Source organism: Leptonychotes weddellii, chromosome 15 (assembly GCF_054177405.1).
Source record: "Leptonychotes weddellii isolate Sample4059 chromosome 15, ASM5417740v2, whole genome shotgun sequence".
Lineage (NCBI taxonomy): Eukaryota > Metazoa > Chordata > Mammalia > Carnivora > Phocidae > Leptonychotes > Leptonychotes weddellii.
This window is the reverse complement of record NC_138383.1, coordinates 15,777,493-15,805,413: the sequence shown is the minus strand read 5'-3', so window position 1 is coordinate 15,805,413 and position 27,921 is coordinate 15,777,493. Positions and strand designations below refer to the sequence as shown.

Below are 27,921 nucleotides of genomic sequence, written 5' to 3'. Positions count from 1 at the left end.
GTTGTGTCCAATTGTGTTATTGCAATAAATCAAGACAAAGTGGGTACAAATATCTGACATGGAGTTTATTGGTGTATTGTCTCTCTCCCCAACTAGAGTGTCAGCCCCACGAGACAGGGACTTGGTTTCACTCGCTGCTACACCCCAACGCCCAGAGAGGTGCCTGGCGCTCAGTCGGGGCTCCCTACGTAATCGCTGATTGAAGGGATGGACGTAACAGGTGCTCAGTATATGATAGCTCCCATTAGAATTCCACAACGCGCTGAGACAAAAAACACTTGAAGTTCATTGGTTGTTGAGAGAGGAAACTCTGGAACGCAAGAAATAATCTTTGGGCTGGCATGGGTCTGCCTGTGGGCCTGTCGGCCCGGCCGTGAAGGACACAGGGACACTGGGCTTATCTGGACAGGGGGAGGGACACGATGCGCCCACGAGAGCCAGGCGGGAACACCCATGAGCGAGGTGGACTGAGGTGGGGGGTACTTGGCAAACTGGGGACCCCCATGTGGCCTGTCTAATAGGGTTCCCTCTCTGTAGCTGACTGTGGCCAGGTGAGAAAGTACGCCCCGTTGGCCAACCCGATTCATTGCACAAGGCAAGCCAGAAATCCAATGGAAAACAATTCGTTTTTAAGAGAAAACCACAAATGAGAGCAAACAAAACCCATTTGTGGGCCGGGAGGGGCCCTGTGGTGTTGCCCACTCCTCTCAAGCAGCCCCTGGGGCCCTTTCTCTCCAGGCCTCTCAGGCAGTCCCAGCCCCTGAGACACAGGACTCTGCTTGGAGAGATGCTGACGTGCTGTCCAGATCCGAAAGGCCGGGGTCACACACAGCAGAAGGAGCCACTTCCCTGGGCTCTTGGGCTCAACGTGTCTCCAGGCTTGGGGGCTCCTAGGCTCAGGGCAAGTCAGCTCGCACAGTGCCTGGCCCATGCAGTTTCAGAAAATACTCCTTGAGCGCACCTCCTTAGTGTGACTTGGGGCACAGCCCTCCATCTCTGGGTCGCGTCTGTAAACCCCGCACAGTATGAGCCCCCCACCACACACACAATTCAGGGATAACGGGGGAAATCAAGCGGGATTAAAGGGACAGGAGTGTTTCTGAAGACCGAAAGTGCTTTACAAACGCAAAGTGTGGCCATCTTTCTCGTCATCATTATTATGAGCAAGACAGTTTCGCCAGAGCAGAAGAGGGGCCTGGGACCCAGAACAGAGAATTTACAAAACCTTCACAAGGAAGATCCGGATCAAGCCCACTAGGGCTCATGCATGGAGGGGATGTGTTCTCACCAGCGCCAAGACAGGCTGCTTGCAGGACCTACAAGACAGCCCAGCCCCCTGGGGAAGAGCGCAGGGGCGGCCCCGCTCCGGCCAAGCCAAGCGGTGTCTCCTCAGACAGGACGGCTTCTGATGGTACACACAACCCCCGCAGGTGCTGCCCATGAAATATAGAAACTATATAAATATTATACATAAATATTTTCTCATATATCTTAGCTATATAAATTATTCTCTTTTGCCCTAAAAACTACGTATGTGAGGTAGACCAAAAAATACCCTGTGAGCGTTTCCCTTAAAGCTGTAGAATGAGGGGCCCCAGCAGGGCTGAGGTGGACCTTTGGGGACACCCGGAAGAGAAAGGGTAGAGAAAGGAAGGAGAAGGGGGAGCTAGACGGGGAGGACCCCCCAGGCCGAGGGGCCCTCAGAGTCTGCCTTTATCCTCCTCCAACCCCAGCCAGCAGGGGAGTTGGGGTGCAGATGATATGTTGGTGGATCAGACTCCTTCTGCCTGCCAGGGAGGCCTCTGGCGCCTTATAACGAGGGCTAGGGCAAGGTGGAGGCAGAGTTGGGGTCTCAGAGGAACAAGATGGATTGGGCTGGCCAAGAAACAGTCTCCATACAGTGGGGGGAGTGGAAGAAACTAGAAAACCAGCCCGCTCTCCTTTTTGCTCTTCCTGACAAGAGGTGGGCCGGCTGCCTGGGCCAGCAAGGTCCAGCGAGGGGGGTCTCAGGTAAGTTTGGCTTCTCCTCAGAACTTCTGCAGCCAGAGATCCTTCCAGCATCTCACAAGCTGCCCTGACTCACCAAAGCCAGGGAAGCTCCTCACCCTTGGATGTCCCAGGGAGCCCGGGGCTCCTTCCTGGGCTCGAACTGGTGGTTTCTGAGCATACGGCTGATTCTGAAGTTTCCGTTCAGCAGAGGGTCAGCAATTCTGGGTTCAGGGAGAAAGGAAGCTGACAGAGGGCGCGGCAGGGCCGGCAAAGCGGCCAAGGGCTTCCCGAAGGAGGTCACTCACTTCCTCCTGGCTGGCATTCAGCTTCTAGCAGAGTGACCCCTGCAAGGTCCTGGTTCTGAACCAGAGTGTGTGCTGCTAAATGGGAACCCTCCAGCCTGGCAGGTCCAAGGGGTGTGCATGCGTGTGTGTGTGTATGTACCAGCTACTCTCTCCTCCTCCCACACAGGGGCCTTGGCAGGTAGCCCCTTAAATGTCCACAGGATCAGAGGAAATTAGCAGAGTCACTTCTATTCCTCAGGTATGAGCCAAAGTGGGGGTCCTCCGTGAGTGAAGGGGGCCCCCAAGGAGGCAGGCTTAGCAAAGCCTGTAACGTCAAGGCAAAACCTTAATTAAATGAGTAGCTAGAAGAGCAGAATTGTAACCGGAGCCAGAACTCTTCTGGGTCGCGAACGTCAGCTGCGCTGGGGCCTCATGGAACGGGTGACCGCAGCCACGGGCAGTTGACCAAACAGGGCCTAAGGGGAAGCTGAGAAGCCGAGCTCCCTGCATCCCTGCCTCCAACCAAAGGCTGTCACCCTCGCCTGGGCTGGGACTAAAGGTTCCCCAGCCGGAAAACAGGGGAGGGGTCGCTGTCGCTCTGTACAGCCCCGGTTCTCTATCTGCACGCCAGCCGGGGACAGCGAGACCCCACCAGCCTCGCATCCGCTGGGGCTCTTACGGAGCGGGGCTGGCTGGGCGTGCATGACTCAGCTCTCAAGGCAAGAATGAGGCCTCAGTGCCTATTTTAAAAGCCAAATCAAGGACACAGGGCTCCAGGGCATGTATCTGACTTGGGTCCACTCGAGCCCAGCAAGCTTTCCCTTCTGCAAACAAACAGCCCCTACCTCCCGGCCTCTCCCCCGACCTCTAGCACAGCAAAGCCAACCGGGAGTGGAGCTGCATGGCCCCCAGGGCTCACTGTGACCTGAGCCGGGCCCCCGGGCTGGACTGACCCATCCCTGCCAGGCTCCAGCCTTGGCAACCAGCTGACACTGCCTTCCCGTGCCCTGCTGGCCCGGGAGCTCACCTCCCAACATCTTGCTGGCTCTCGGCCACTCACCCGAGGAATGGAGCTAGCGGGATGTCCCCCGCCTAAGACCCGCAGTCCTGGCCTCCTCTTGGTCTCCCTTCCCCGGCCCCCCACCTCCTTTCCGACTCTGTGCTCCTGCTCCAACAAGGCTGGGGACCCTCCGTGCAGGTCCCCGCGAGCCTCTCTCTGTGGAATGTGGACGGAGGGAAAGGCGGCTGAGGCCCCGGAGGGAGGAGTGCGCGTGCAGGGGCGCGGGCATCGGAGAGTGCCTGCCTGCTGTGCGTCCCTGCGGGGCGGGGGGGGGGGGTGCTCAAGGGGGCCGAGCGCCAGGGGTCCTGGCAGCGCCTCCGGGCACCCGGGGCAGCCCGCCTAGTGTTTGCAGGTGTACAGGAGCTCCTCCTGCACGCACTGCTGGCACTCCACGTAGCAGCACCACTGAACTTGGCAGTGGCAGGAGAAGGCCACCAGGCGGCTCTGGGTGTCGTAGCCCCGCCCGCAGCACAGGCTGCTGCAGCTGGCCTCCCGGGAGCACGCCCTGCCCCCCGTGCCGGGCGAGTACTTGCTGGGCCGGCAGAAACTGGGCGAGTCTTCCATGTAGACCAGGTCCCCAGGCCGCGGGGCCAGGCCCTTGGTGGGGCTGCCGGGCCGGGCAGGGGCCCACAGCTCCAGGCGGCCCAAGGCCTCGTTGGTGGCGCTGGACACCTTGACGGCTGAGTCATAGCGCAGCTTGAGCGCCTGGCCCGTCTCTCGGAAGGGGGAGAGCTGCTTCCAGCAGGTGCGCACGGCGCAGGAGCCCGACACGCCGTGGCACTTACACGTGGTCCTGAGGCCACTCTTCACTGCCTGCAGGGAGAGACAGAATGCAGGTGTGGCCGGGGCCCCCAAGCCCACGGCGCCAGCCCGCCCCCAGAGCGTAGACCCTGGCAGGGACGTGGCAGCAGGATGGGCGAGAGGCAGCAGAAGGAGGCAAACGGGACCCAAGCTAACCCACGTGCCGCCTTTGTGCAGACTAGTTCAAGGCCACCCTTCCGCTGGGCCAAGGTGCCTGCCTCGGGGAGAGCAGTGTGGGCCGGATCTCAGCCCCTGCTCCTTGCCTTGGCCCAGGGTCCTTGTGGAGGAGAAAGCTTGCACAACTGAGCACAGCAGCCCTGGTTTACACCGAGTCAGCAGCAGTGAGGACGCGGAAGTCAGTTTCCAAAAGAAGCGGAACCCCGGCCTCTCCCAGCCTCTGATCCCAATAGACCGAGAAACTTTTTACGCTCCGGCCTCCCACTACCATGTGCCTCTGCTAAGCCCCTTCCCTTCCCTGGGCCTCCTCCGTCTTTCCGTCTGTAAAATGGAGGAAGTGGGGGTGTTGCCCCAGATCAAAGCTTTCAAACTTGCTTCTGGGACGTCCAGGAAGGCCAGTCCCGGGAATGGAGACCCTTCTCCAAATATGTTTCGGCCTCATCAGGGCTCAGTCCCTAGCCTGGCTCCCACCTGCTGCCTAGCCTGCGATGGTGCCCAGGACCCTTCCCTACTTCCTGGCACCTGGTAAGGGCATGTCGGTGGAAGGAATGGGGTTCCCCGGGGACAGCTGCGTGTGCGCCGAGGGGCCTCCTACAGACCGGCTGCCTGCACCAGCACCCTGGCTGGGGCAGGGCTCTGCGCCTCTGGGGAACGCGCTCACCTTGATGCCCACGTGGGTGTTGTGAGCATCCGCCCGGGCCCTCAGGTCTTTGCTTCCTCTCTTGGGCCCCAGGAAGTTGCTCAGGAACTTGGTGCTGTACTTGAGGTTGTCGCCGCACACGCCCCACTGCCAGGCCTGCCGGCTCTCCAGGCCCGGAGAGTCGTCACAGGTGCAGCGCTCCATGCGGCCGGCGCTGCAGGCCCGGGCCAGAGTGTGGGTGAGGGCGGCCGAGGACACTGCGTACAGGAAGGCCGTCTCCTTGAAACCTGGGCCAGGCACCCGAGGGATCCGGGAGGGAGGAGGAGAGTGGGCTCAGAGGCTGCCCTTTGCCCTCTGAGGGCAGAAGAGGATGATGGGGGCGCCGTGATGAGCCGGAAGAGGGTCGTGTGGAGCTGAGGACATGGCTCGGGGCAGCCTCCTATCACCCGCCCCTTAGCCTCAGGCTGCAGGCTGCCGGGTAGATGGAACTTTCAGATTTACTATGGAGCATATGCCCAGATTCCTAGGGCAGCAGACAGGGGTTCCTGCCTCTAGACGAGGACACTAAGATGCCGAGAAGTGACTGGGGCACATGCTGAGGCCAAACCACTGACCTTGACTCCAAGTGAATGTGTGGGCAAACTGGACCAACCCATTTCTGAGGCCCCTGATCCCCTGAAATATGCTCTGTGGGCGTCCTGGGCTTCAAGATCCCGCTTAGATGTCACTCTCTGCTCCCTACCTGTGCAGTAGACCCAGTGGCAGAGTGACTTTGGGTCTCCTGCCTGACTTGTTCGGGACTGATCATCCCAATCCCCGCCAGGACCATCGCTACTCCTGTACCCTTGCTGGGGCCTGGCGCAAACCCGGCCACCCTCCGCCGCTCTCCGGGGGACCTGGGTGCTGCTAACACGGGTGGGAGAGTAACATCAGCTCCATCCCGGACCCTCCCCCGCCGTGGAGAGCAGCTGGCCTGGAAGGGGGCCGGCTCCCCTCTCTACCGTCACTGCCTTTCTGTGAAAGCCCCTTGCTCCTTGGTGACAGAGTCACACACTGAGCTGCTTCCCCCCCGAGGCTGTGTGCTCTCCAAGTGTAGATGGGGTGTGGTTCAGCTCTGTGCCTCCAGCTTCCGGCACAGAGGCCGGCTCACTGCGAGCCTCACCAGACGCTTAGTGAATGAGGTGTGGAGGGATGCAGGGAGGAAGGGAGGAGAGAAGAAGGTAGGGTGTGAATGGAAGGGAAGGAGGGAATGACGGACCGACGGGTGCGATGAACAAAGTCACGGGTGAATGAGGGAACACATGAATTTGGCCCGTCGCAGGTTATTTGGCCAACTATTACCTGCCTTCCACCCTTATATGTTCTTGCCCCTTGTTTTGTGCACGTGTGTGCAGGAGGCTGAGGGAGGGGACTGGGGGACCACCCATCTCATCTGTGGGCTCCTCCTCGATCCAGGAATGGGCTGTGCCTCCTCTTCTCCCGGGTCTCCCTTGCTCCTCCACTCCCCCCCAAACCAAGGGAAAGGCTGGGCCTCATTAACTCCTGGGACTCTTCTAGCGGGGGACTATGCTAGGTTCGCAAGGGCAGCATGGCCTGGGCCCAGGGGCCGGGGGGGCAGGATGGCTGGCCTCCTCCCCAGCCCTCCTCTCCCCCAGGCCTCCTCCCCAGCCCTCCTCCCCCGCCCCAGCCCTCCTCCCTACCTCTCTTGAGCAGGCCGGTCCTCCCCTCCAGGCTGCAGTTCCAGCGCTCGTGTCGAAACTGGAATTGGCACTCGAGCAGGCTGAGGTGGGCAGCGTCCTGCAGGGTCTCGGCCAGGCCAGGCTCCCTCCGGCAGAGCTGCTTCTGCCGCCGGGACAGCTTCAGCAGGTCACACTGCTTCAGGTGGGCCCCACCCTGTGCAGGGGCCACGGCCGTGCCCAGCCCTGGGAAGGGCGTCAGGACCTCCCGCCCGGTCAGGCTAGAGGGAGTGAGAGAGGGAGACAGTGACCCTTGGGGGTCCTGATGGGGGAAGGGGGTAGGTAGGACAGGGGACAAGCAAGGGGGGAGGGGGCCCTCTTGGGGGCTTCATTTGAGGCGGGCCAGCCGCATGTGGTTATGGGCCCATTTTTCAGAGTAGGAGACCCAAGTGCTTGGAACAAGCTCTCGTGCCCAAGTTTTCCAGAGGCCAATGTCTCTGCTGTTCTTACCCATTCTATTTCCCAAACTTGCCCAATCATAAAAATCATCTGGGTGCTTATTAAAAATATAGATGCCCAGGGTCCACACTGGGTCTGGAGTGCAGCCTGGGGATCTGTATTTACCACATACTTTGGGCAATGTCTATGATCGGGGATGTTTGGGAAGGACTGTGCGTAGTACTGGCTGCTGTCCAGAGGGGAGAGCCACGTTCCTCAGAGCAGGGGCAGGCAGACGGATGGAGGTGCTGGGCAAATGCTCCGCAATTTCCCTGATATCCCTCTCTCCCTCAGGTTATACGGCTGCCCAAATAATCCCATGCCCACCTAGCCTGTTTCTGCAATTCCCAGTTAGATCTTCAACCTTCTGGCCACTCAGTACCTGTTACAAAGAGATGCTTAGGGAGTACCTGGAGGGAGGGAGGGATGGAGGAAGGAAGGAAGGAAGGAAGGAAGGAAGGAAGGAAGGAAGGAAGGAAGGAAGGAAGGAAGGAAGGGTGGATGGACAGATGGACGGATGGACAGATGAACTGACAGATGGGTGGATGAATTTCCATCACACCATCCCCTCCAGACTTCCTGTTCTACTATATCCGAAGTCCGTGGATTCTGAAGTCAGGCTGCCACTTCCTAGCCGTGTCGCCTTGAAGCCTTGGTTTTCTCCTCTGGGAAGTGCAAAGGGGGATCCTTTCCACCTCCTGGGGCTGCTGGAAGGATTATATGGAAAGTACCAACCACAGTGCCTGGGACACACTGGTTCACCTTTCTGCAGGCTGGAGTATCTCAAAATTCTTTCCTCTCGCAAGAGGCTTTATTCTTTAACCTGGGCAGATCTTCCCTTTGTCCAGATAAGGAAACAAAGTTTTATGGAGAGGCAGTGACTGGCCTGAGCCATAAAGCTGATGAGCAGCAAGACAGGGAATACCATTAGAGCTCACCTTCCCTCTCCGCAGAAGCTCTCTGAGATGATTCTCCTCTTTCCTATCCTGTCCCCTGGTGGCCCTCAGCATGGGTAGAATATACGCCATTCCAGGAGAGGCCCACACCCCATGGAGCCGAGGACATGGCTCTCCTGTTTGGAGCCACCTGACCCAGCCTGGACATCTGGCTGGATGCCACACTGCCCCAGGGAGAGTGTGGGTTCTGGCCAGGCCCCAGGTGCCCCCAGAAAGTGCCCATAGATTCTAAATCCATCAGATGCAGCCAACCCAGTGTGGAGCATATCTCTGAAACCTCTGAGCAGAGACAGATGCTATCAGGCTCCTCCTGGCCCAGCCTGGCCCTAGGCTCCCCTGCTAGACAGGGTGAGGGCAGGGACCTGTTAATCATTAATCTGGGGGCAAATGGGTAAATTTCCGGTCCACCAGGTCTACACCCAAACCCCTCCCTGCAGCCTGGCAGGAAACCCTTAGAGCTTGACCCTTGGCAGGTCCAGATGTCAGCTCTAGCTGAGGAGGCCCCACCCTGACTGGCTTCCAGTATGAAGGGGACAAAGGGAGCAGGCACCAGTTAGTCCCTCAGATGGTCTCCTCCCCACAGCAGGTGCTGGTGTGAGGGAAAACTCTGCTCACACTGTTCCTACCGTTCAGAAATTGGGACCACCCTCATAGCAGCTGACGGACAGATGAGAGAACACGCAGGGAGTGAGGGCAATTTTGACCAGAGGGGCTGCACATCCTTCAAGCCTGTCTCAGATGCCATTCCAAGAACAATAGCTATTATTATTATACCATTACAGCTTTATATATATACCTTTATACATATACCATATATATATATACAATATATACCAAAGTATATAACATTATACTTTCTGTTACATAATTTCGATCATCTATCAGTTTTTGAGTCCTTATTACTAAGACCTTTAAATTGCAGACACCTGTTGAGTTGGCTACCCACTGGTTCTTCCCATCTACATGGTTACCACCATGTGGCTGACCATTTTATACCACATGACCCTGCCGCTCCGACCCAGCGATTGGACCAATGAGGATCACGTGACTCAGGCTGGGCCAATCAGTCCTTTCTCTGGGAATTTGGAATTTGAATTAAGTTGCGCTTACAGTTGCTTTCTCTCTCCGTCTTTCTTTGGGTGATTGGGCCTGTAACTCCGGAGATAAAAAGGAGAAGCTGGTCCAAAGAGAGAGCAAAACAATGAACCGAATGCATAGAGAGAAGCAGAGGTGAGAGTGGTGGGAGAATTTGGGGAGCTTTTCAGCCCCAGCCCCAGAGTCTTCCTGTGGGCAGCCGTGTTCTTACCTTCGACACTCCTATCTATAGTAGGGCGTTAAGGCTTGGAGTTGGTCGTCTAACCAAGGGAGCTGTCACTGATCATGAGCTTCTGACAGCTGTGAAGGACCAGCAGGCCCTAGCCTGCAGCTGTGAGCCAGGGCCAGCAAAGACCCTCTCTCCCATCCATAGGCCCCCCTTTTTTTTTTTAATTTCGTGTAATAGACCCTGTGATTGATGGCCCCAGAAAAAGTCCAGTATAAAGTCGGTTAATTTTATTAGCAGTAATGACACTTAGTAGCGATTAATGGTCAGGAAAGGCAGCCAACCGCATAGAGGCCTCAGGCCACACTGGGCCCTGGTCTGTCCGAGAAGACTAGCCTGGCACTGCCTTAGGAGCCCTCTCAGGACCTACGAAGACAGCTGGGAGATCTTCCAGGACCCAGTTTCCCCTTTCCTTATTTCCTATGTTGTGGTTGGGATCACATTTCCTTTGAAGAAACAGTGCCATGACATCAACTTTAGAAAACACCGTATTTCCTCAGATGCTGTTGGTGAGCTATCGTCCGCATGCCCATCCCGTGGCATCTGCTAGGGAAGCCTTCTTCCCGGACCTCAGAAGAATTCTAGGCATTGCAGGCTCCCGTCCATTTTGGGGTCTGTGGGCATGATCCCCTCCCCTTGAAGAAACCACATTCCCTGGCACCCCAGGGCTGAGAACCCCACCCACCCCTGCCTCTCTGCAGAATCTTAATCGCCCACATGTTAGTTGGGCCCCATGGGGGTAAGATGTACACCTGGGAAGATCAAGTGAGCTTCGTCAGTCGTATGAATCCAGACAAAATTTGGAGTTTTCATAAAGACGCTGCCCTGTGGTCTGGTCAGATGCTACCAACCAAATAAGTAGCCAGTGTTCTGAGCTCAAGAGCAGAGGATGAACAACTTGTGAAGTTGTTAGCTGCTCTTCTGGGCTGTGGGACGAGAGCTCCTCCAGACTTCTGCCCGGCTCAAGTGCTCCCGAACCCTGTGGGACCAGGCCACCCCCCAACAGGCTTTGGTGCAGCTGGTCTCCCTCATTTCTGCTTCCAGTCGCCACCCCCCGCCCCAGGCTGACTTCCAGTCCCTCTTCTCCTGCGAAGAAAGCAACAATCCCATGTGACCAGCTCCATTCTCCTCCCTTCTTTGCCTCCAGCCTGAGACCCTCTGCTCTCTGTACCCTCAGCCCTTAGTTTAATAATAAGACCAGAAACCCCCACCCCTATACAACAAGATGTCTCTGGCTTTGACTCCGGAGCATCCCCAGCTGTTCCCTGGGCCAACTTGTCTCTTCCCAGGGTGGGAAGAGTCAAGGGTTCCCCTCAGGACTTCACCTCACATACACCCCTACCCCCAGATCTCCTCTGCCCGCTGCTGGCGCTTCCTCCCCTGGCCTCCTTTCACTCCCCAACGCTCACCCCATCCACAGTTTTGGCTAAAGCAGCTCCACCTGGGATGACCCTGAAGGAAGGAAAAGAAGATTCTCCCAGGATTTGGAGAAAGTGTCCCAGGAGGCTGCTTTTGTTTACCTTCAACAGGACCCCAGTCACCGCCAAGCCCCAGAGAGGAAATGGAGCTCACCTTGGAATAATCACTCACCACCTGCTGGAGTAGGGAACCCAAGGACCCCAGGCCCCCAAGCTGTTCTGGCCTGGGTAGTCTGGTCCCAGGTCTGCCCTCGCTCACTGGCGACCTTGGGAAGGTCCACTCTCCCGCTGAGCTCATCCCATCTAACAAATACACATTGGCTAGTGGGAGAGCATGACGGGACCAGGCTGCCTGTGTTCAAATCCTGCCTCCACCTCTTACCAGTTGTGTCACCTTGGGCAAAGCTCTTCACCTCCCTGTGCCTCACCTATAAAATGCAGATCACCACAGTACCCACCTCGCGGGGCTTTGGGGAGGATTAAATGAGTTAACATTTGCACAGGTCTTAGAACAGTGCCTGACACATAGTAAGCTCCAGAGAAGTGTCATTCTTGAGCACTCACTATGTGCCAGGCTCCATGCTGGCCACGGGGACGTGCTCCTGCCCCTGAGGAGCTCCAGTCTAGAAGGAACTTGGTAGGATTCAGTAGTGCTCCAGATTCTCCCAAGGCCCTAAGAAGCAGAAGAAAGCTTTGAACCAGCCCAGCTCCCGGTGGAACAACCAGGAGGTGCTCAGGGATCAGAACTCTTAGCTCCATCTGGGTGAGAACCTGACCTTGGCCAGGCCCATCCTACCTGTAGTAAGGGGCCTGGGGGGTGGGGAGGAGGCAGGAGGAAGGTCCTAGGGAGGCTTCCTGGCTAGTCGGGGAAGACCAGGCAGGTATAGTGCATTTCCCATCACTTGGGGGTGCCCCAGGCGCTGTTCTCCCCCCGACACACACACCCACCCTTGTTTCTGCTTGAGAGGGTCTGACGGTTCCAGAGGAGGTCACCCCCAGGATGTGGGTGAGGGAGTGGGTGGGTGGTGTAGGACAAGGCTGGCGGTTTCCAGGGCACCAGGCAATGCCAGCCTGTCTAGACCCTTAGCTGGAGGGGCCAGGAGCTGTGCCTGGCACCAGGGACCTTGCCAACTGTGGGCAGCTGCCTGGGAACCAGGAAAGCCTTGCCCTGCCCGGAGCATTGGCCTTGGCCCTGCAAAACCCCATTAGATGCTCCCGATAACAGGCTTCCGCTGCAGGGCCATTTGCATGGTAAGTGTTCCCTTTGTGCTTTCATCTCAAACATCTCAGCCCACCTCACAGCCCTCACTAAATCCCCCTACACACCCACCCACACCCACCCACACACGCCCCACCCCCACCCGGTGCTCTCCACCACCCATCTCTTCCCAGCAGGGAGAGTTGCTGAGGGTGATGATGCCTGGCAGGGGAAGAGAGGGCCTTCGGCTCCAACAGTCCTTCTGGTGGGGGGGGTACCCTCAACACCCACCCCAAGCTTCTCTCCCCTCTTTCTGTCACGCTGAGGGGCCCCAAGTGGATGCTGCTGAGCAGCACGCCATTCCCTCCATCCTTCAGACTCCTTTCTCCTCTCCTGGATTCCGTGTCAACCTCATGCCTCCTCCAAGACCACGTCCTTAATGAGCAGCCTGGCCAAGTTACCAGTTGCCATATCCTACCTCTACTTTTTTTTTTTTTAGATTACTTATTTATTTATTTGAGAGAGAGATAGAAAGAGAGAATGAGCAGGGGGAGGGGCAGAGGGAGAGGAGAGGGAGAAGCAGGCTCTCCAAAGCAGAGAACCCAACACAGGGCTTGATCCCAGGACCCTGAGATCATGACCTGAGCTGAAGGCAGACACTTAAACTGACTGAGTCACCCAGGCGCTCCCCCCACCTCTACTCCTAAAAGCTCCAGCCCCCTTCACTCACCCATTCACTTAAATATAAATATCAACGACTTTATTGAGGGTCAGCCTCATGCCAGGTCTCCCCACGGAAGACTGAAAGACACAAAAGATCACTCACTACATCCTTGTCGGCGTCCCCCTCAGCCCCTCTTGGCTCCACCCCTCCTTTCCTCCCCAGCTCTTAAGTTCAGGACTCCATGAACCCAGCTTGAGGACCGAATCTGGTCACCACCTGCCCCCCCCCGCCCCCCCACCAGAGCTCATCCCCAGAGCCTCGTCCCCTACCCCAGCACAGCCCTGGCTCAGAGAGAAAAGAACTGGGCCCAGCTGTGGGTTTTGTCTCTCCAAGAACAGCTCCACTTCCTGTCTGCAGCCCCACGCACACCGGGCTGCCTGCTGAGGATGGCATCGGGCAGACGTGTGCTCACAGCTAAGTTAGCAGCAAGCCACCTGCCCAGCAAGCATGCTTTGCATCTCAACAATCTTGGGTATTTTGAGCTTGGCCAGTGCAACATCTGCGGAGGAAATGCTTGCCCTCCTCCTTCCTGTCTCTCTCCCTCTCCACTCAGGCTCAGGCAGAAGCACTGGAGGGGAAGCCTTCATCCCTGGCACATGGATCAGGTGGCACAGTGGCCACCAAAGGTCCCCATGTGCAGGGGGCTCCCTCACTTCTGCAGGCCTGAGATTAGGAACATCTCCCCCCAGCTCCCTGGCTGGGTCCAAATGCACACCAATTGAATGATTATATTTTAAGGCTGGAGAAGCCCTTCAAGATCACCCAGTCCAGAGGTCTTTGCCCTGATGGCTCCTGGGAGGTATTGCAGAGGCTTCTGGGGGCAGGCAGGAGGGCAAGGGGTTTGCCAAGAGTGCAGGTCTCTGCTTTGACCTGTCTGGTGCCCTGGGAGTTCATGTAATATTTATTGTCCAAGGTGACCCAGGACTAGGATGGGATTCCTGATTGTTTCTGTCAAGCCTGGCAGTTTCTGCTTTCAGTTTCAACGCAACACTTCAGGGAAGCAAAATCAGCACCACCACAGCAAATGTCTAGGATGAAAGGAACACAAGATGGGTAGGACTGAAAGGAAGGCAATCTGGTTAGGATTCCTCTGGACCCCTGGGCAGCTAAAGGGAGAGAAGTACGCTTTGTTTAAAAGCCTATTTTTTTCCTGGTCTAAAACTCAGTTTCTTTTTGGCTAAACATCAGAAATAAAGCTTAGAGAAGTGGCCTGCTTATTCATACTAAAGTGTGAGAGTCTGATGCAATCCTAGTGCCTGACAACCTACTTGGCTAGATAGAAGGAAGATCACAGGAGAGGGTCTAGGATCATGAAGAAACCGAAGAGGAAGGGGAAGCCTAGAGCAAGGACGGGTGGGGGGTAGAGAAAAGTGGGGCTGGAAGCCTTAAGACAAGCTTTCCCAGCTTCTTGGGTTCACAGGCCCAGACCTGACCCACGGGAGGAGTAGTTTAGAGGACACAGGGTGGGGACTGCAGGAAAAGGCAAGTAGTCTCTGAGGATGTCTCTTCTTATGGCAGGCAACACGCCCACCCAGTTCGGCCCCAACCTTGAAACCCTGGCTCCCAGGCTAGGTAACTTCGACCAAGTTATTAAACCATAGTAAGTTGACCAATTCCCCAGCTGGGCAGGCTCTGGGTGGTCCCCCTCTTCCCCACAGATGGGCAGGCAGGCTCAGGCTGAGCTGGGGGCCCTGGAAGAGCCAGGCCCCCGGGGAATGCCCTATATGTGATCCCTGTGTGATTCGGGTAGTTCCGCTGTTTGCGGCTGCTCTAGGCAGAGATGTCCCATGCTGCCTGTTCCATTTGTCCTCCTCCAGGGCCCAGGGATGGTCCACACCTCCACACCTCTCCTCTCAGCTCCAAGGACAGCAGGAGCCTCCCAATCTGGTGAAGGAGCCACGTCCTGAATGTGCCTAGGGGACACCTGGGTGGTCAGGACTGCCCTAAGGGATGAAGTTGTAAGGGGCTCCCTTGGGCATAGAGCGGGGTTCCCCCCCCCACCCCCTCAGAGCCGGACCAGGACAGCTTCCCACCTTGGACAGTCCTGGACTCAGAGCCAGCCGGGGCTGTAGCAGAGGGTCCATCCCCTCGGGCAGTCTTTTCCTTGTCCTCCTGCCATGGCTACCTCAGTCCACTTCATGCCTTCCTTCAAGCTGTAACCCCTACCTGCGATGCCTCTCCCAGTCCAAAAGTCCTCATGGATCTCCTGGACTCTTTCATGGCCACAGCCTTTTTCAAGACTTGACTCAAAATGCAAGGAATGGGAAAGGTGATCCTGAGGCCCCTTCCAGCGCTAGCATGCTCTGATGCTTGTCTGCCTCCTCCAGGAAGCCCTCCTTACTTGCCAGCCCCATCTCTCCTAACCATCCTCTTTCTTTGCGTTCTCTCACTTTTCAGATATAACATCCTTAGTTCTGCGTGGTTGACACTTTTTTCTTCCTCCTCAGAGCTGCACAGACAGACTCTCCAAGTAGCCTGTAAGCCCCTGGCAGAGGTCCTGGTTTCTCATACCCTGAGGTCCCCCGTCCCTAGCTCAGATCCTCAGACACCTGCTGGCTGCATAAATCCCTCAGATATCCAACCCCAGGCGGGAGAGTATAGCTCCAGGCTGTCCCTCAGCCTCCCCTTCCACACCCCTGGCCTCCCTGCTGTCTCATTCCCAGGCTGCAGGGTCCACCCAACACCCCACACCCCCAACCTTCCCAAGCTCCGCTCTGCAGGCGGGGGGGGGGGGGGGGGGGCGTGGCCCTGGAGGGCGTGGCTCTGGAGGAGCCTGCCTGCGGCCACGCCCTCCGACTCTGATCACTGGCGCGTGTTCTCCCCAGTGCCAGATCTCGGGGCACCTGGCCACGGTCAGTCAGACCCCGACTCCGCCGGCCGCCGGCTCAGCCCCTGTGGGGACTGAGAAAGTCAGGTCTGTTCCTTCCGGACCTCAGTTCCCGGGGTCAAGCCGTGCCAGGCAGCTGAAGCCTCCCTTTGATAGCCAGCGAGGAGGACCCGACAGGAACTTGACCAAAAGTCTTTCTTTAAACCTCAGCTTGCACAGCCTCTAGTGGTGGCGCATGCTGAAAGTTTCCCGCAGGTTCACAAACCTTCACCCACAATTCCAACTCGATAAAGCTCGGACAATTAAAAATTTTTATGCAGTCACGGAGAATTCATATGGCAGCAAGTGTCCTGACCTGAACCCAGATGAGAATATTTATGGTCTGCCTTTATCCCAACATGGAGGTATTTTTCTGCAAAAATAATAATGGGGTGCTGCCCTAGATATGGCATATGCATTATATTACCTTTCTAAAATTCAAAAATTCTTGAATTCTGACATGACCTGGCCTTAAAGGGAATGGAACTATCAAGAAAGCAGACTTTCTCTGCTCTTGCCCTAAAACCAGTCTCTAGAATTTCCAGGACTCTGGCGGGGAGGTGGTGCCTGGCTGGCTCAGTGGGTAGAGCATGTGACTCTTGATCTCTAGGTAGTGAGTTCAAGACCCACGTTGGGTGTAGAGCTTACTAAAAAAAAAAAAAAAGAAGAAGAATTTCCAGGACTCAGAACATGGTGGTTGAAGCCTATTCTTGCTCTTTGAGACTCTCCACCGCCCCCCTTCGGTCTTCATCTCTCCAGTGAGGGGGTCTGGGCTGGAGCAGCTGTTCTACCCCCCAATTCATCCCAGCTGCCATCAGGATTCCCATGGAAGGCCAGTTGTAGCTGAATTCTGGAGTCTGACAGGGGCAAGTCTCTGCTTTCTGCTTCACTTCTACCTCCTATCCTGACAGACGCCAGGTCATGACAAAGCAGTGTGTGCTCAAGAGAGCCAAGTGTAAGTAGGTGATGGAAGAGCAAATACGATGGGGCAGAGGAAGATTCTGGGGGAGAGGAAGGGCCAGCGAGAGGGAGAGGGGCTGCCCATCTAGATTTTCACTGTGGACCATGAGGCAGTGCTAAGTGGCTGCGGGGGACTCAGCCAACAACAGGGCCCTAAGACCCTTGCCTAAAGGGCGCTATGCATGAATCGAAGACATAAGCACATGAAAAAAGTGGGTAACAAAGCAAGAGTGTAAGACAAGCAGGTGCAAGAGATGCCTAGGTCATATGCCAGGTAAGAGTGTGGGTGACAGAGGGGAGGGTTCAAGGGTCAGAGCGGCCCAGGGGGAGAGGCGGAGGCAGCAGGAGGTGGGGATGACGAGGTTGGCTCTAAACCTCTGGATGCTGACGGGCCAGAATTCAAATTTCAGTGCTGCCAGCCACTAGCTCTGTGACTTTGGGCAAGGCACTTGGCCTCTCTGAGCTTTTTTCCCACTCACCTATATGAAGAGACTTCTACCAGCACCTACCTCCTGGGATGTCACAATGAATAAATGAGATCATGCACATAAAATGCTGAGCACGGAAAGGATTTGAATTGTACATTGACGGGGGCAAAGATGAAGAGGGGAAGGAACATAGGACACCAGAGGTGCTCCTGACTTGGGAGTCTCTAAGACCAGATCACTAGATTTCTTGAACTCTTTACATATGGATAGCATTTCAGCAGTTTATATACACTTATTTAAGGGGCGCCTGGGGGGCTCAGTCGTTAAGCGTCTGCCTTTGGCTCAGGCCATGATCCCAGGGTCCTGGGACCGAGCCCCGCATCGGGCTCCCTGCTCAGCAGGAAACCTGCTTCTCCCTCTCCCACTCCCCCTGCTTGTGTTCCCTCTTTCACTATATCTCTCTCTGTCAAATAAATAAATAAAATATCCTTATATACACTTATTTAACTACAACAACTCTATAGGTTAAGGACTAGCCCATTTAATAGATGAGAAAACTGAGGCTGGATCAGTTAACTGACTTGGGGCGCCTGGGTGGCTCAGTCAGTCAAGAGGCTGCCTTCGGCTCAGGTCATGATTCCCACGGTCCTGGGATCAAGTCCCATTATGGGCTCCCTGCTCAGTGGGGAGTCTGCTTCTCCCTCTCCCTCTCCTGCTCCCCCTGCTCATGCTCTCTCTCTCTCTCAAATAAATAAATAAAATCTTAGAAAAAAAAAAAAAGAACAGTTAACTGACTTGCCCTAAGTCAAAGTTAATAAATGGGTTGGATGGAAGATCTGAACTCAATCTATGTGATTCCAAGTCCAGTGCTCTTTACACCGTAGCAGGGCCTCGGGCTGCCTCTCTCCCTGCTTACACTGATGCCAGGGTGGGGTCACCCTCACAGCACCTGGCCCACCTCCTCCTGAGCCCAACTTCTACCTGAGCACATAATTCTCAAGGCACCTGGACCTCTCTTGCTTAGGGGATTCCAGCCCAGGAGTCCCCGTGCCTTGCCTGCCCTCCTCAGCCTTAGAAAATCCATCACTATCCATGAGGGGGCTGGTTTGACCCTGAGCCCAACTACAGAGCCCAACTCCTCCTCGGGGGTGGGGGGGTGGGGGGGTGGGGGTGGGGGTGGTTACAGCTCAGCCAGGGACAAGCCGGCCTAAATTCCTTCCCCAAACACAATGATTCTTATCAGTGATGTTTGGCTTTCAATCTACCACCCCAAAGCAGTAAAATTTCTTTTACCCATTCTTCCCTCCAATGCTGTTTTTCTCAGGACCCAATCAATTTCTAAAAATGTATTCAAGTGAAAACAATACCATCCAAATACAAAAAACACTTAGGAATAAGTTTTTAAATATGTGCACGACCGGCATGCTGAAAATTACAAAACATTGCTGAAGGAAATTTTTAAAAGCCCTAAATAAAGAGATATGCCTGTTTATAAATCAGTAGATTCAATATTGTTGGAATGTCGATCTTCTATAAATTGACTTATAGATTCAATGCAATCCCAAATAAAATCCCGGCAGGCTTTCCTATAGATATTGATAAGTTGATTCTAAAGTTTATGTGGAGGGGAGCCTGGCTGGCTCAGTCGTTAAGCGTCTGCCTTCTGCTCAGGTCATGATCCCAGGGTCCTGAGATAGAGCCCGGATCAGGCTCCCTGCTCAGTGGGAAGTCTGCTTCTCCCTCTCCCACTCCCCCTGCTTGTGTTCCCTCTCTCGCTAGATCTCTCTCTGTCAAATAATAAATAAAATATTTACAAAAATAAAATAAAATAAAATTTATGTGGAAATATAAGGGACCTAGAATAGCCAAAACAACTTTTTAAAAAGATTTATTTATTTATTTTAGAGAGAGAGAGAGGGAGAGGGGAGGGGCAGAGGCAGAGAGAGAGGGGGAGAGAGTCCTCAAGCAGACTCCTTGCTGAGCATGGAGCCCAATGCAGGGCTCTATCCCAGGACCCTGAGATCATGACCTGAGCTGAAATCAAGAGTCACACACTTAACCGACTGAGCCACCCAGGTGCCCCAAAACAATTTTGAAAAAAAGAGAGAGAGAGAGGGAGAGAGGGAACTTACTGTACTTGGTTTCAAGACTTACCATACAGCTACTATAATCAATCCTATATGGTATTGGCATAAGGATAAACATATAGGCAAATGGAACAGAATAAACTGTCCAGAAATAGAATCTCATATGTTGAATCAATTAATTTGCAACAAAAATGACAACAGAGTAAGGACCATCTTTTCAGCAAATGGGGCTGGAACAAGTGGATGTCCACATGGAAAACAATAAGCTTTGACCTTGACCTTACACAATTCACATAAATTAACTCAAAATGAACAAATAGACCTAAGTATAAAAGCTAAAACTATAAAGTTTCTGGAAGAAAACATAAGAGGAAATCTTTACAACCTCTGAATAGACAGAGATTTCTTGGGTAGGACACAAAAAAAGCACAAACCATACAAGAAGTTGTAAATTGTACTTCATCAAAATTAAAAACTTCTGTTCTTCATAGGATTCCAATAAGAAAATTAAAAGGCAAGCCAAAGACAGGGACGAAATTTGCCAATACTTTCTTACAAAGGACCTGGATTCAAAATACACAAAAAACAGGGCGCCTGGGTGGCTCAGTCGGTTGAGCGACTGCCTTCGGCTCAGGTCATGATCCTGGAGTCCCGGGATCGAGTCCCGCATCGGGCTCTCTGCTCGGCAGGGAGTCTGCTTCTCCCTCTGACCCTCCCCCCTCTCATATGCTCTCTTTCTCATTCTCTCTGTCTCAAATAAAAAAAAAAAAAAAAAAATACACAAAAAACACAACTCAATAAGAAGAAGAATAGCCCAATGAAAAAAGATACTCAGATGACTAACATGCACATGCAAAAATGTTCAGCACGTGGGGTGCCTTGGTGGTAAAGTCAGTTAAGTGTCCAACTCCTGGTTTTGGCTCAGGTCCTGATCTCAGGGTCATGTGAGATGGATGGAGCCCCTCATCAGGCTCTGCACTCAGCACCCAGTCTGCTTAAGATTCTCTCTCCCTTTGCCCCGCCCCCTGATCACACGCTCTCTTTCTCTCTCTCTCTCAAATAAATAAATATTTTTTAAAAAGGTTCAACACACCATTCATCAGTGTGAAAATGCAAATTAAGACCACAATGAGATATCAATACATATCCACTAAAAGGGCTGAAATTATGACCGCCAGTAGCTGACAAGAGTACAGAGTAATTAGAACTCTCATACATCACTGCGTAAAATGGTACAATCACTTTGGAATACTATTTGGCCATTTCGTATGAAGTTAAACATAGGCATACCATATGATCCAATAGTCAGGTCCTAGGTATTTATCCAAGAGAAATAAAAACATATACCCATATATGTACGTGTACACAAATGCTTATAGCAGCTTTATTTGGAACAGCCCCAAACTGGAAACAATCCAAATGTCTATCAGCTGGTAAATAAAGAAACATAGAGTGGTACGTCCATACAGTAGAATACCGTTCAGCAGTAAAAAGGAATGTGCTGATATATGTAACAACGTGGATGAATCTCAAAAACATTATTTTGAGCAAAACCATTCAGACACAAAAGGCTATATACCAGATGATTCCATTTATGTGAACTTCTACAAAGGGCCAAACTAATCTATAAGGACAGAAAGCAGAGAAGTGATGATCTGGGGCTGGTGGGGGAGGACTGGTTGCAAAGGAGCATAGGGATCCTTTGGGCTGATGGAAATGTTCCCCCATGCAGTACTTGTGGCGGTGTTTATACGAGGGTATGCATTTGTTAAAACCCCAACTGTGCACTTAGAACGCATGCATTTTACTGTAGGTAATGTTGATTAGGGAAAACAATTAAGGTGGTGGTTTGCTTTCTTCACATAAGCCAAGAAGACGGTTAGAGCCCCAGCAACCACCAAAAGTGAGCCTGGACAGGCACCCAATCAGGCCCCTTTCATCCACCATCTCAGTGAAGCCTCGCATCAGCCTCTAAGATAGGTATTATCATCACCTAAAGCTCAGCAAGGTTAAGACATTTGCCCAAAGCCACACAGCGAGCAAGACAAACGGCCAGGATTTAAACTCAGGTCTAGCTGACTCCAAAGCCTGTGCTTTCATAAACTTGTCTGTACCCTCTGTAGAGAGGAAAGGAACCTAACTAGCAGAGGTCACACATTATAAAAGCACCGCCTAAGTCAATCAGTATTTACAAAGTTGTATCCACAGGAATGACTTCGAGTTATGAAGCTATTGGGATGACTTAAAGACTGGATTGGGTGATGAGGCCTGTCATGGGCTCCACTTGTCACATAATACAGTGCATGTTCATTTATAAAACACCGCACCAGTTAATATTTGCAGAATTCCCAAGCCATCCAAGCCAGAACATGAGCTCTTGAGCAATCCTAGACTTCCAGGCCAGGATCAGCCCTTAGAATTAGGGAAACTTAGGATCTCCAGGTACTATAGACCTTGGAGGCAAGTAACCTGACCAAGTGACCAAGCAGGGGAGGGGGCCACCCTCTACCCCCTTACCCTCCAGCTCCTTGTAGCTGTTGCTCCCCTGGGTGATCACACAGTATTCGCTCTGCAGACCGTTCCCTGGAGGGCAAAGAGCCCAGACTGGGGGCAGAACCTGGTTTCTGTCCTGCCTCTCCCATTGATTTGCTGTGTGACATAGGGTGAATCACTGAACTTTTCTGACCCCCGGGCTCCCTTGGGGAACTATTTACACCATCCTATAGACCTCAAGAATGGCTCTGAGGATCAGATGAGAGAGAGAGGCTGTATGAGAAAAGTGATTTGTAAATCACTGCAATACTAAATTAGGTCATTTTCAGCATCACCAGAATTCAGCTCTGGGTTCGTACAAAAGCCCCAGAAACAGTTGCCAGCTTACTGTGGTTTGGGGATGATGGTTGCTTCATTTGAAAAATGGGAATAATCGTACATGACCTGCTTGAAACAGGGGGTTGGACCAGAGATGCTTCGGGGGCACGTCCAACTCTTAAGTCTATGATTCTGTGATTTCAAAGACCCCAAGAAGATTGGCTTCACCTGCTCTCCTGATGTTCGAATTTGCTTTTACCAAATGCCCAAACATTTCATCTTATAATCGGAAATGAGACTTTAAGTGCAAATGACCTGGAGAAAGGAGGAACACATTGTCTTCCATTCTCACTATAGTGTGGATGACTGATATCAGATTCCTACCAGAGAGCAAATTCTGATGGGAAGCTGGAGAATCTGGCCTGACTGAGTCATGATAGGGCTTCCTCAGTGAGAACTCAGGCTGAATCCTGTCCATTCTCTGAGACTAAACACATAACAGCCCAAGGCCCCAGTTTTAGCTTATTCTCCAAGTATTTGTCCAGCTCCCCAGACTGGGGGGAGTGGTGGCTGGAGTCTATTTTGTCAGCCTTGCTTAGTTAGGTTCATGACCTGAAAGAGGTGACTCTAGGGACGCCTGAGTGGCTCAGATGGTTAAGCATCTGCCTTCAGCTCAGGTCATGATCCTGGGGGTCCTGGGATCGAGCCCTGAATCGGGCTCCCTGCTCAGCAGGAAACCTGCTTCTCCCTCTCCACTCCCCCTGCTTGTGTTCCCTCTCTTGCTGTGTCTCTCTCTGTCAAATAAGTAAATAAAATCTTTAAAAATAAAAAGAAGAGGTGGCTCTAATACTCATACTCATATGATCCCTCTCAGCCCTAACCCAGGCCTAATCAACCATCCCCCACCTCTGATTTCCTCTGCTCACAAGTCTCAAATTCTACCCCTGTGCACTGCCACAAATTCCTTTCCCTTCCAACCATATCAACCAGGGTGGTCCAGGCCCCCTGGAGCCCCTCTCTCCTCACCTACCTGGCCCTCGCCCCATCCCCAACTCCAAAACCCCCAAAAAGAATTGTGGAAATGAGCTGATGTCCAAGAGGATGCAGGTGCATTTGTCCTCTTGCTCTCCATTCCAGCTCAGAAACCCCTGTCAGGGCTGGGATACCAAGCTACTATGCCTAATCTCCTCACTAGTAACAATTACTGGCATTAGTTGAGCATTTACTATGTGCTAGATACTATCCTAAGCGCTTTCCATGTACTAACTCATATAGTGCTCATATGAAATAGGCACTATTATCCTCATTTTACAGATGAGAAACTGAGACACAGAGGGGTTAAGTGACTTGGCCAAGAGCAAGGGCTAGCAAGTAGCTGGGTTGGGGATTGAACCCAAAGTCTGTGCCCTCGCCATTATACCCTGCCTGCTGGGGCGACAGCAGTGCCTTCAAGCCTGAAATCACTGTCAAACAAACATGTTTGTGCACTGCTCTCTGGGTGGAAATAGAGGCTCAGTTCTATCAAGTTCAGCCCCTTCTTTGTACAAAAGGGTCACTGAGGCCCAGAGACTGGTCTTCCCAGGTCACCAGCAAGCTGAGTTCAGAGCTAGGGTCTGGGCTGACCTGCCTACCCCACCCCACCCCCTTATATTTCAGGAGAGGCCCCTGCTCATAGCCAAAGCACGTTTTTAACCAGGGTCATGACCCGGAAATTAGCCCACAGCCCTTAGCTCTGCCTGTGCGGGGACTTCTCAGATCCTTACTCCCCTCCCTGGCAGGTCCTTAAGAACAGTCTCTGGCAGGTCACTGGCTTGGTGTGTTTTCTCGCCTTTGCTTTAGGCAGGCTGTAAACCTCACCCTGATTTGGAGTGAAGATCACAAAAAATGACAAGATTAAAGTAACAGCCTGTACATATTTGGAGCAAGCATTGGGTGGAGGTCACGTGAGTGCCTTTGCACCCACGACCCCACCTCCCACCCAAGTCCCTAGGTCAGAGAAAGAGGGACAATTGCCCTGTAACTTGCGCTGCGTTCACTCTCCACTCCCTCCCGCTCCCTCCCCTGGGGTCTCCCCAACTCTGATCCTCCTTTTCCAATCATGTACCCTTCCTCTCTTCTCACTCTTGGTCATTCTCCCCAGAATTCACCCGACGCCAGGTCTGAGATTTGGCTGGGCTTCCCTAGCGGAAGTTTCCCTCCTGCATCTCCAGCTGACACTCCCCACCGTCCGCAGGTCCGCATTCCCCTGGTATCCGCGCGATCCCCGCCCAGCCACCCAGCCCGCAGGGTCTCGGTTCCGCAGGGGGAAGGCAGAGGGTGGAGAGAGAGCCCGGGGCGAGGACTGTGGCTGGACGGAGACCAGGTTATGAGCAAACAGGGCACGGAGTGAGGATCCAGAGAGGGCATCCGAGCGCGGGAGGGACGCCTGGACCGGCAGGGACCGGGCGCGCCGTGCGGATGGCGCCAGGGTCCGAAACGTGTGCAGAGTCCGGGAGCTCGGGCCGGGGTCCTAGGCCGGGCGGAGTGGGCGGGATGAGGTCTCGGACAGGGCGGGGTGGGAAGGGCGGCGGCGAAGAGGACCCAGTGGGACAGCAGATCGGGGCCGGAGCTGGGGAAGCCAGAGACCGAGCTCGGGGCGCGAACTCCGACAGCGAGCCGGGACTGGGGTCCGCCGGGGGCTAAGGTCTGAGTTCGAGGTCCCGCCGCGGCGGGGGCCAGCGGAAGGGAAATGTTGGCCCTGCTCTAGCCCGAGGAGGGGAGGCAGGCGGGCCGGGGACGCGGGCCGGGGGCGCGGCGGGCACTGACCCGAAGTAGGCGGCGGCGGCAGCGGCGGGCAGCGCCAGCAGGCAGAGCGCGGCCAGGGCCAGCGCGGGCGGGGGGCGCATGGTGCCGGCGGCGCGGCGCCCTGTCGCATCTCCTCGCGCCGCTCAGCGCTCGCAGCGCCGCCACCAGCCGCCCGTGGGGCTTTAAAGCCGGGCGGGGCGGAGCGGGGGTGGGGGAGGGAGCGGCTCTGGCGGCACCCCCCGCCCCGGGCCGTGAGCCCCCCGCCCCATTGGCCCCGCCGGCCTCGCCCCGCCCCATCGCGGGTGGGGCCGCCGCCCAGGGCCCGCCCCCTCCCCGCCCCCATCTCCGCGTCCCAGCCGCCCCAGGTGAGAGCTCACCTGACGCGGCGCCCGCCGGGGGCGCGCCGGCGGATCGGGAAGGCCCCCGGGCCTGGAGAGGCGGGGATGGGGGCCCGAGGCGGAGACCAGGGAGTCTCCGCATCTCCCGGCCGGGTGGAGGGACGCGCAAGATTCTCTCCCCCGAGGTACGGGGGGTGGGGGGCGCAGAAGGAGGGAGGCTCCTGGGGTCGGCGGAGAAGCAGTTTCGTGTCCGCTCTCCTGCGCGGGGCGGCGGGGGGGGGGGGGGCGGGGGGTCTCTCTGCCCAGTCCCGGGACTCTGAGGGCAGGGCCGCGTCCTAACGCAGAGCCGCTCTCCCGGAACCGGAGATCCACGTCTAATGAATGGCTGGGGGGACCCTGCTGTCCAGGAAAAAGAATCCTGGCGGGGTATCCCTTAGAGCAGAGGAGGGGGAAAGATCGATCCCTCTTTCTAAACGGGAGACCGTCAAGGGCAAGGTGCGCAGCGCGGGGTGGGAATGGGAGGGTCAGAGACGAACCTGCTTTCCAAAGTGTGTGGATGCCCGACCTCTGTCCGGCAAGATGGGAATCTCCGGTGTTGGGCCACAAAGCTCTGTCTTGCTTATCCTTTTTTAAAGTTTAACCCCAATTCCTGCAGCGAAGGTGCAGTGATCAAGGCAGTAGGTGACACCAGTCTATGAGAGAGACATACAACAGATGACCCAAGCAAGATTTTAAGTGTTTTTGAGAGTCTTGAGCACTGGGTCAAATCAAGCAAAACAAAATATAACTTGTACTGAATGTCAAGATCCGCGCGCAAAGTTTCCAAAATCTCGGCCATGCTTGTAGAACATCAGCTGACAGTGACCTTGGCCAATGTGATGGGAGGGGAGCTGGGAGGCTTGTGGGGAGATGGCGGCTTCCACCTTAGGCAGGATGAGCAGAGGAAGCCCCTGCCACAGTGAGCCTCTCTGAGCTCAGTTTCCCTGCTGAGTGGAGTGATTAGATGATCAATGATCTTTAACAACTCTGCCAGCCCTGTCAGTTCTCATGGTCCTGTTTATTGAGGTGCACAGCCCAGTGTGGCGAGCTGGGGCCTAGAGTCAAGTCATGGAAATCGTGAACCCTGGGCATGAAATGGGGATGCTGACCACTATCTCACAGGATTTTTGTGCAGAGTGATTGCAAATGCCTAGCAGGCGCCGTGCGATGTTCACACAGCAGGCAGGACCAGTGGTGTGCTGGTGTTTTACATGCTTTCAGGGTGTGGATGGGTGTCCGATTGTTATCATTTCCCAATTTCTGTGCTGTAAATACTCCCACCATGGCTGATCTCAAGATGATAATGTGGCATCATCCCCAGTCTCCTGAGTTAGGAAGAGATTTGCTCGATCGGTTCTGCAAGCCAGTCAGAGCTGACGCCAGCATACCACTTTTAAGACCTTGAACCAGGCTCGGTGAGGCTCAGGGGGGGGGGCAAGCTAAACCAGTGTGAGTCAGGGAAGAGGAAGAGCCCCCCAGCAGGCCCCACCACACCCAATGGGCACCAGAGAGCGGGCAGGTGAAGAGCAAGCAGATCCAGCAGCCCCTCCCGTCCTCATGCCCACGGCACATGCCATTATGCACCAGCATGTGCCTGGAGAAGGTGGGGGATGAGGGGGCAGCATATTCTCCCAAAGTGACACATTCTCGACATTTCATATAAGTTGCATGTGGACACCTGTCGGTTAAGGCTGTGATGCAGGGGTTGGAGGAAAAGCACCAAGATGGGATGGAGAGGTGAGTGGCTATATCTAGAGATATACATACAGCAACTATCCAGATGGCTGTTCTTGAGCCCTTACCAGCCAATGGCATGGACTCCAGCCTTGGCTCCTTCCTCCTGATGTTAGAACTGTGTGGGTCTCTGGGGTGACTCCTGACTTGCCCACGAAGGCATCAGAGTTCTGCTTCTGCCGCCCCGCTCCTCCGATGCCGGGGCTTCAAAGAATTGCCCAGGTGGCAACTCCTACTGCTGATCATAATTCCAGCAGCAGCTCCCACGTACCGTGTGTGTGTGTGTGTGTGTGTGTGTGTGTGTGTGTTTGCACGTGCGCGCGTGTCCCAGGCGTGGCACGTGGTCTCACTGAAACCTCCCACCTGTTGCAAGGTCAGGGCAATCATGATCCCTATTGCAGATGAGGAAACTGGAGGCTCAGAGAGGTTAAGTAGCTGGTGAGGGTGACCTAGCTGTAAGTAGAGGACCCAGGAGTTGAGCCCAGGCCCAGCAGAACTGTCACACTTGTTGTGGCCCACGGTTGGCTGTGGCTGGCTGAGGACTGCCTAGGCACAGCCTGACTCACACTGGCCTTTGCATAATTCATCCTTACGGAGCATCATGTACCTCCAAAGGGGCTGCGGCCTGGAGTGGGAGATGTTGGTGAAGGCATATCATCTCCACAGTGGGGGGCTGTGGAGTCCCCGAGGAAGCACATGAGGGGCGGCCCTCAGGACTTAGAGCCTTGTGCCATCGGCAATTAGTTGCTCCCACGTCCTGTGAGCCTGACTTCTCTCCGTATGTCCAGGGGCGGGCACAGGACCCAGCACATAGTGGGTGCTCAGGAAATGTGTGTTGTTGCCAGCTTACAACCTGTCTCTGGTCTTTGTGTGGGGCTGCAGAGATAGAAAGTGTCATACTGACAAAATGCATGCTCACAGCATCCCCTCCCAAGCTCAGACACACGCTCCATCACACACACACACACACACACACACACGCAATCACACACCTACAACTTTGACACTCTACGACACAAGTCCAGGCATTCAGTGACACACAGACTCCCCTGCACCTCCCCCACGGATGTCTAAATTCCTAGGCAGACCCACAGCTGCTCCTGGACCCACAGGTTCACACAGGTATGCGGGA

The 27,921-nt window shown here is 54.6% G+C and overlaps 1 protein-coding gene across 1 annotated transcript; it reads right to left on the bottom strand.

The window, feature by feature from the left end:
- Positions 1–44: 44 nt before the first annotated feature.
- WNT9B (Wnt family member 9B) lies at positions 45–24,779 on the bottom strand. Its single transcript, XM_006743672.2, has 4 exons — positions 24,700–24,779; positions 6,652–6,908; positions 4,973–5,238; positions 45–4,146 (listed from the first exon to the last, which is right to left on the bottom strand). Exons 1-4 carry the CDS (start codon positions 24,777–24,779, stop codon positions 3,673–3,675), a joined length of 1,077 nt encoding a protein of 358 aa, XP_006743735.2. The 3' UTR covers positions 45–3,672.
- Between the last annotated feature and the right edge of the window lie 3,142 nt (positions 24,780–27,921).

What these genes read in the sequence shown, in the direction of transcription:
- WNT9B (XM_006743672.2), bottom strand. Translation starts at nt 24,779, where the DNA reads ATGCGCCCCCCGCCCGCGCTGGCCCTGGCCGCGCTCTGCCTGCTGGCG. An exon ending in GCCGCCGCCGCCTACTTCGG is followed by an intron (nt 6,909 to 24,699) that starts GTCAGTGCCCGC and finishes CACTCCCTCTAG; the next exon opens with CCTGACCGGGCGGGAGGTCC. An exon ending in ACACCCACGTGGGCATCAAG is followed by an intron (nt 4,147 to 4,972) that starts GTGAGCGCGTTC and finishes CTCTCCCTGCAG; the next exon opens with GCAGTGAAGAGTGGCCTCAG.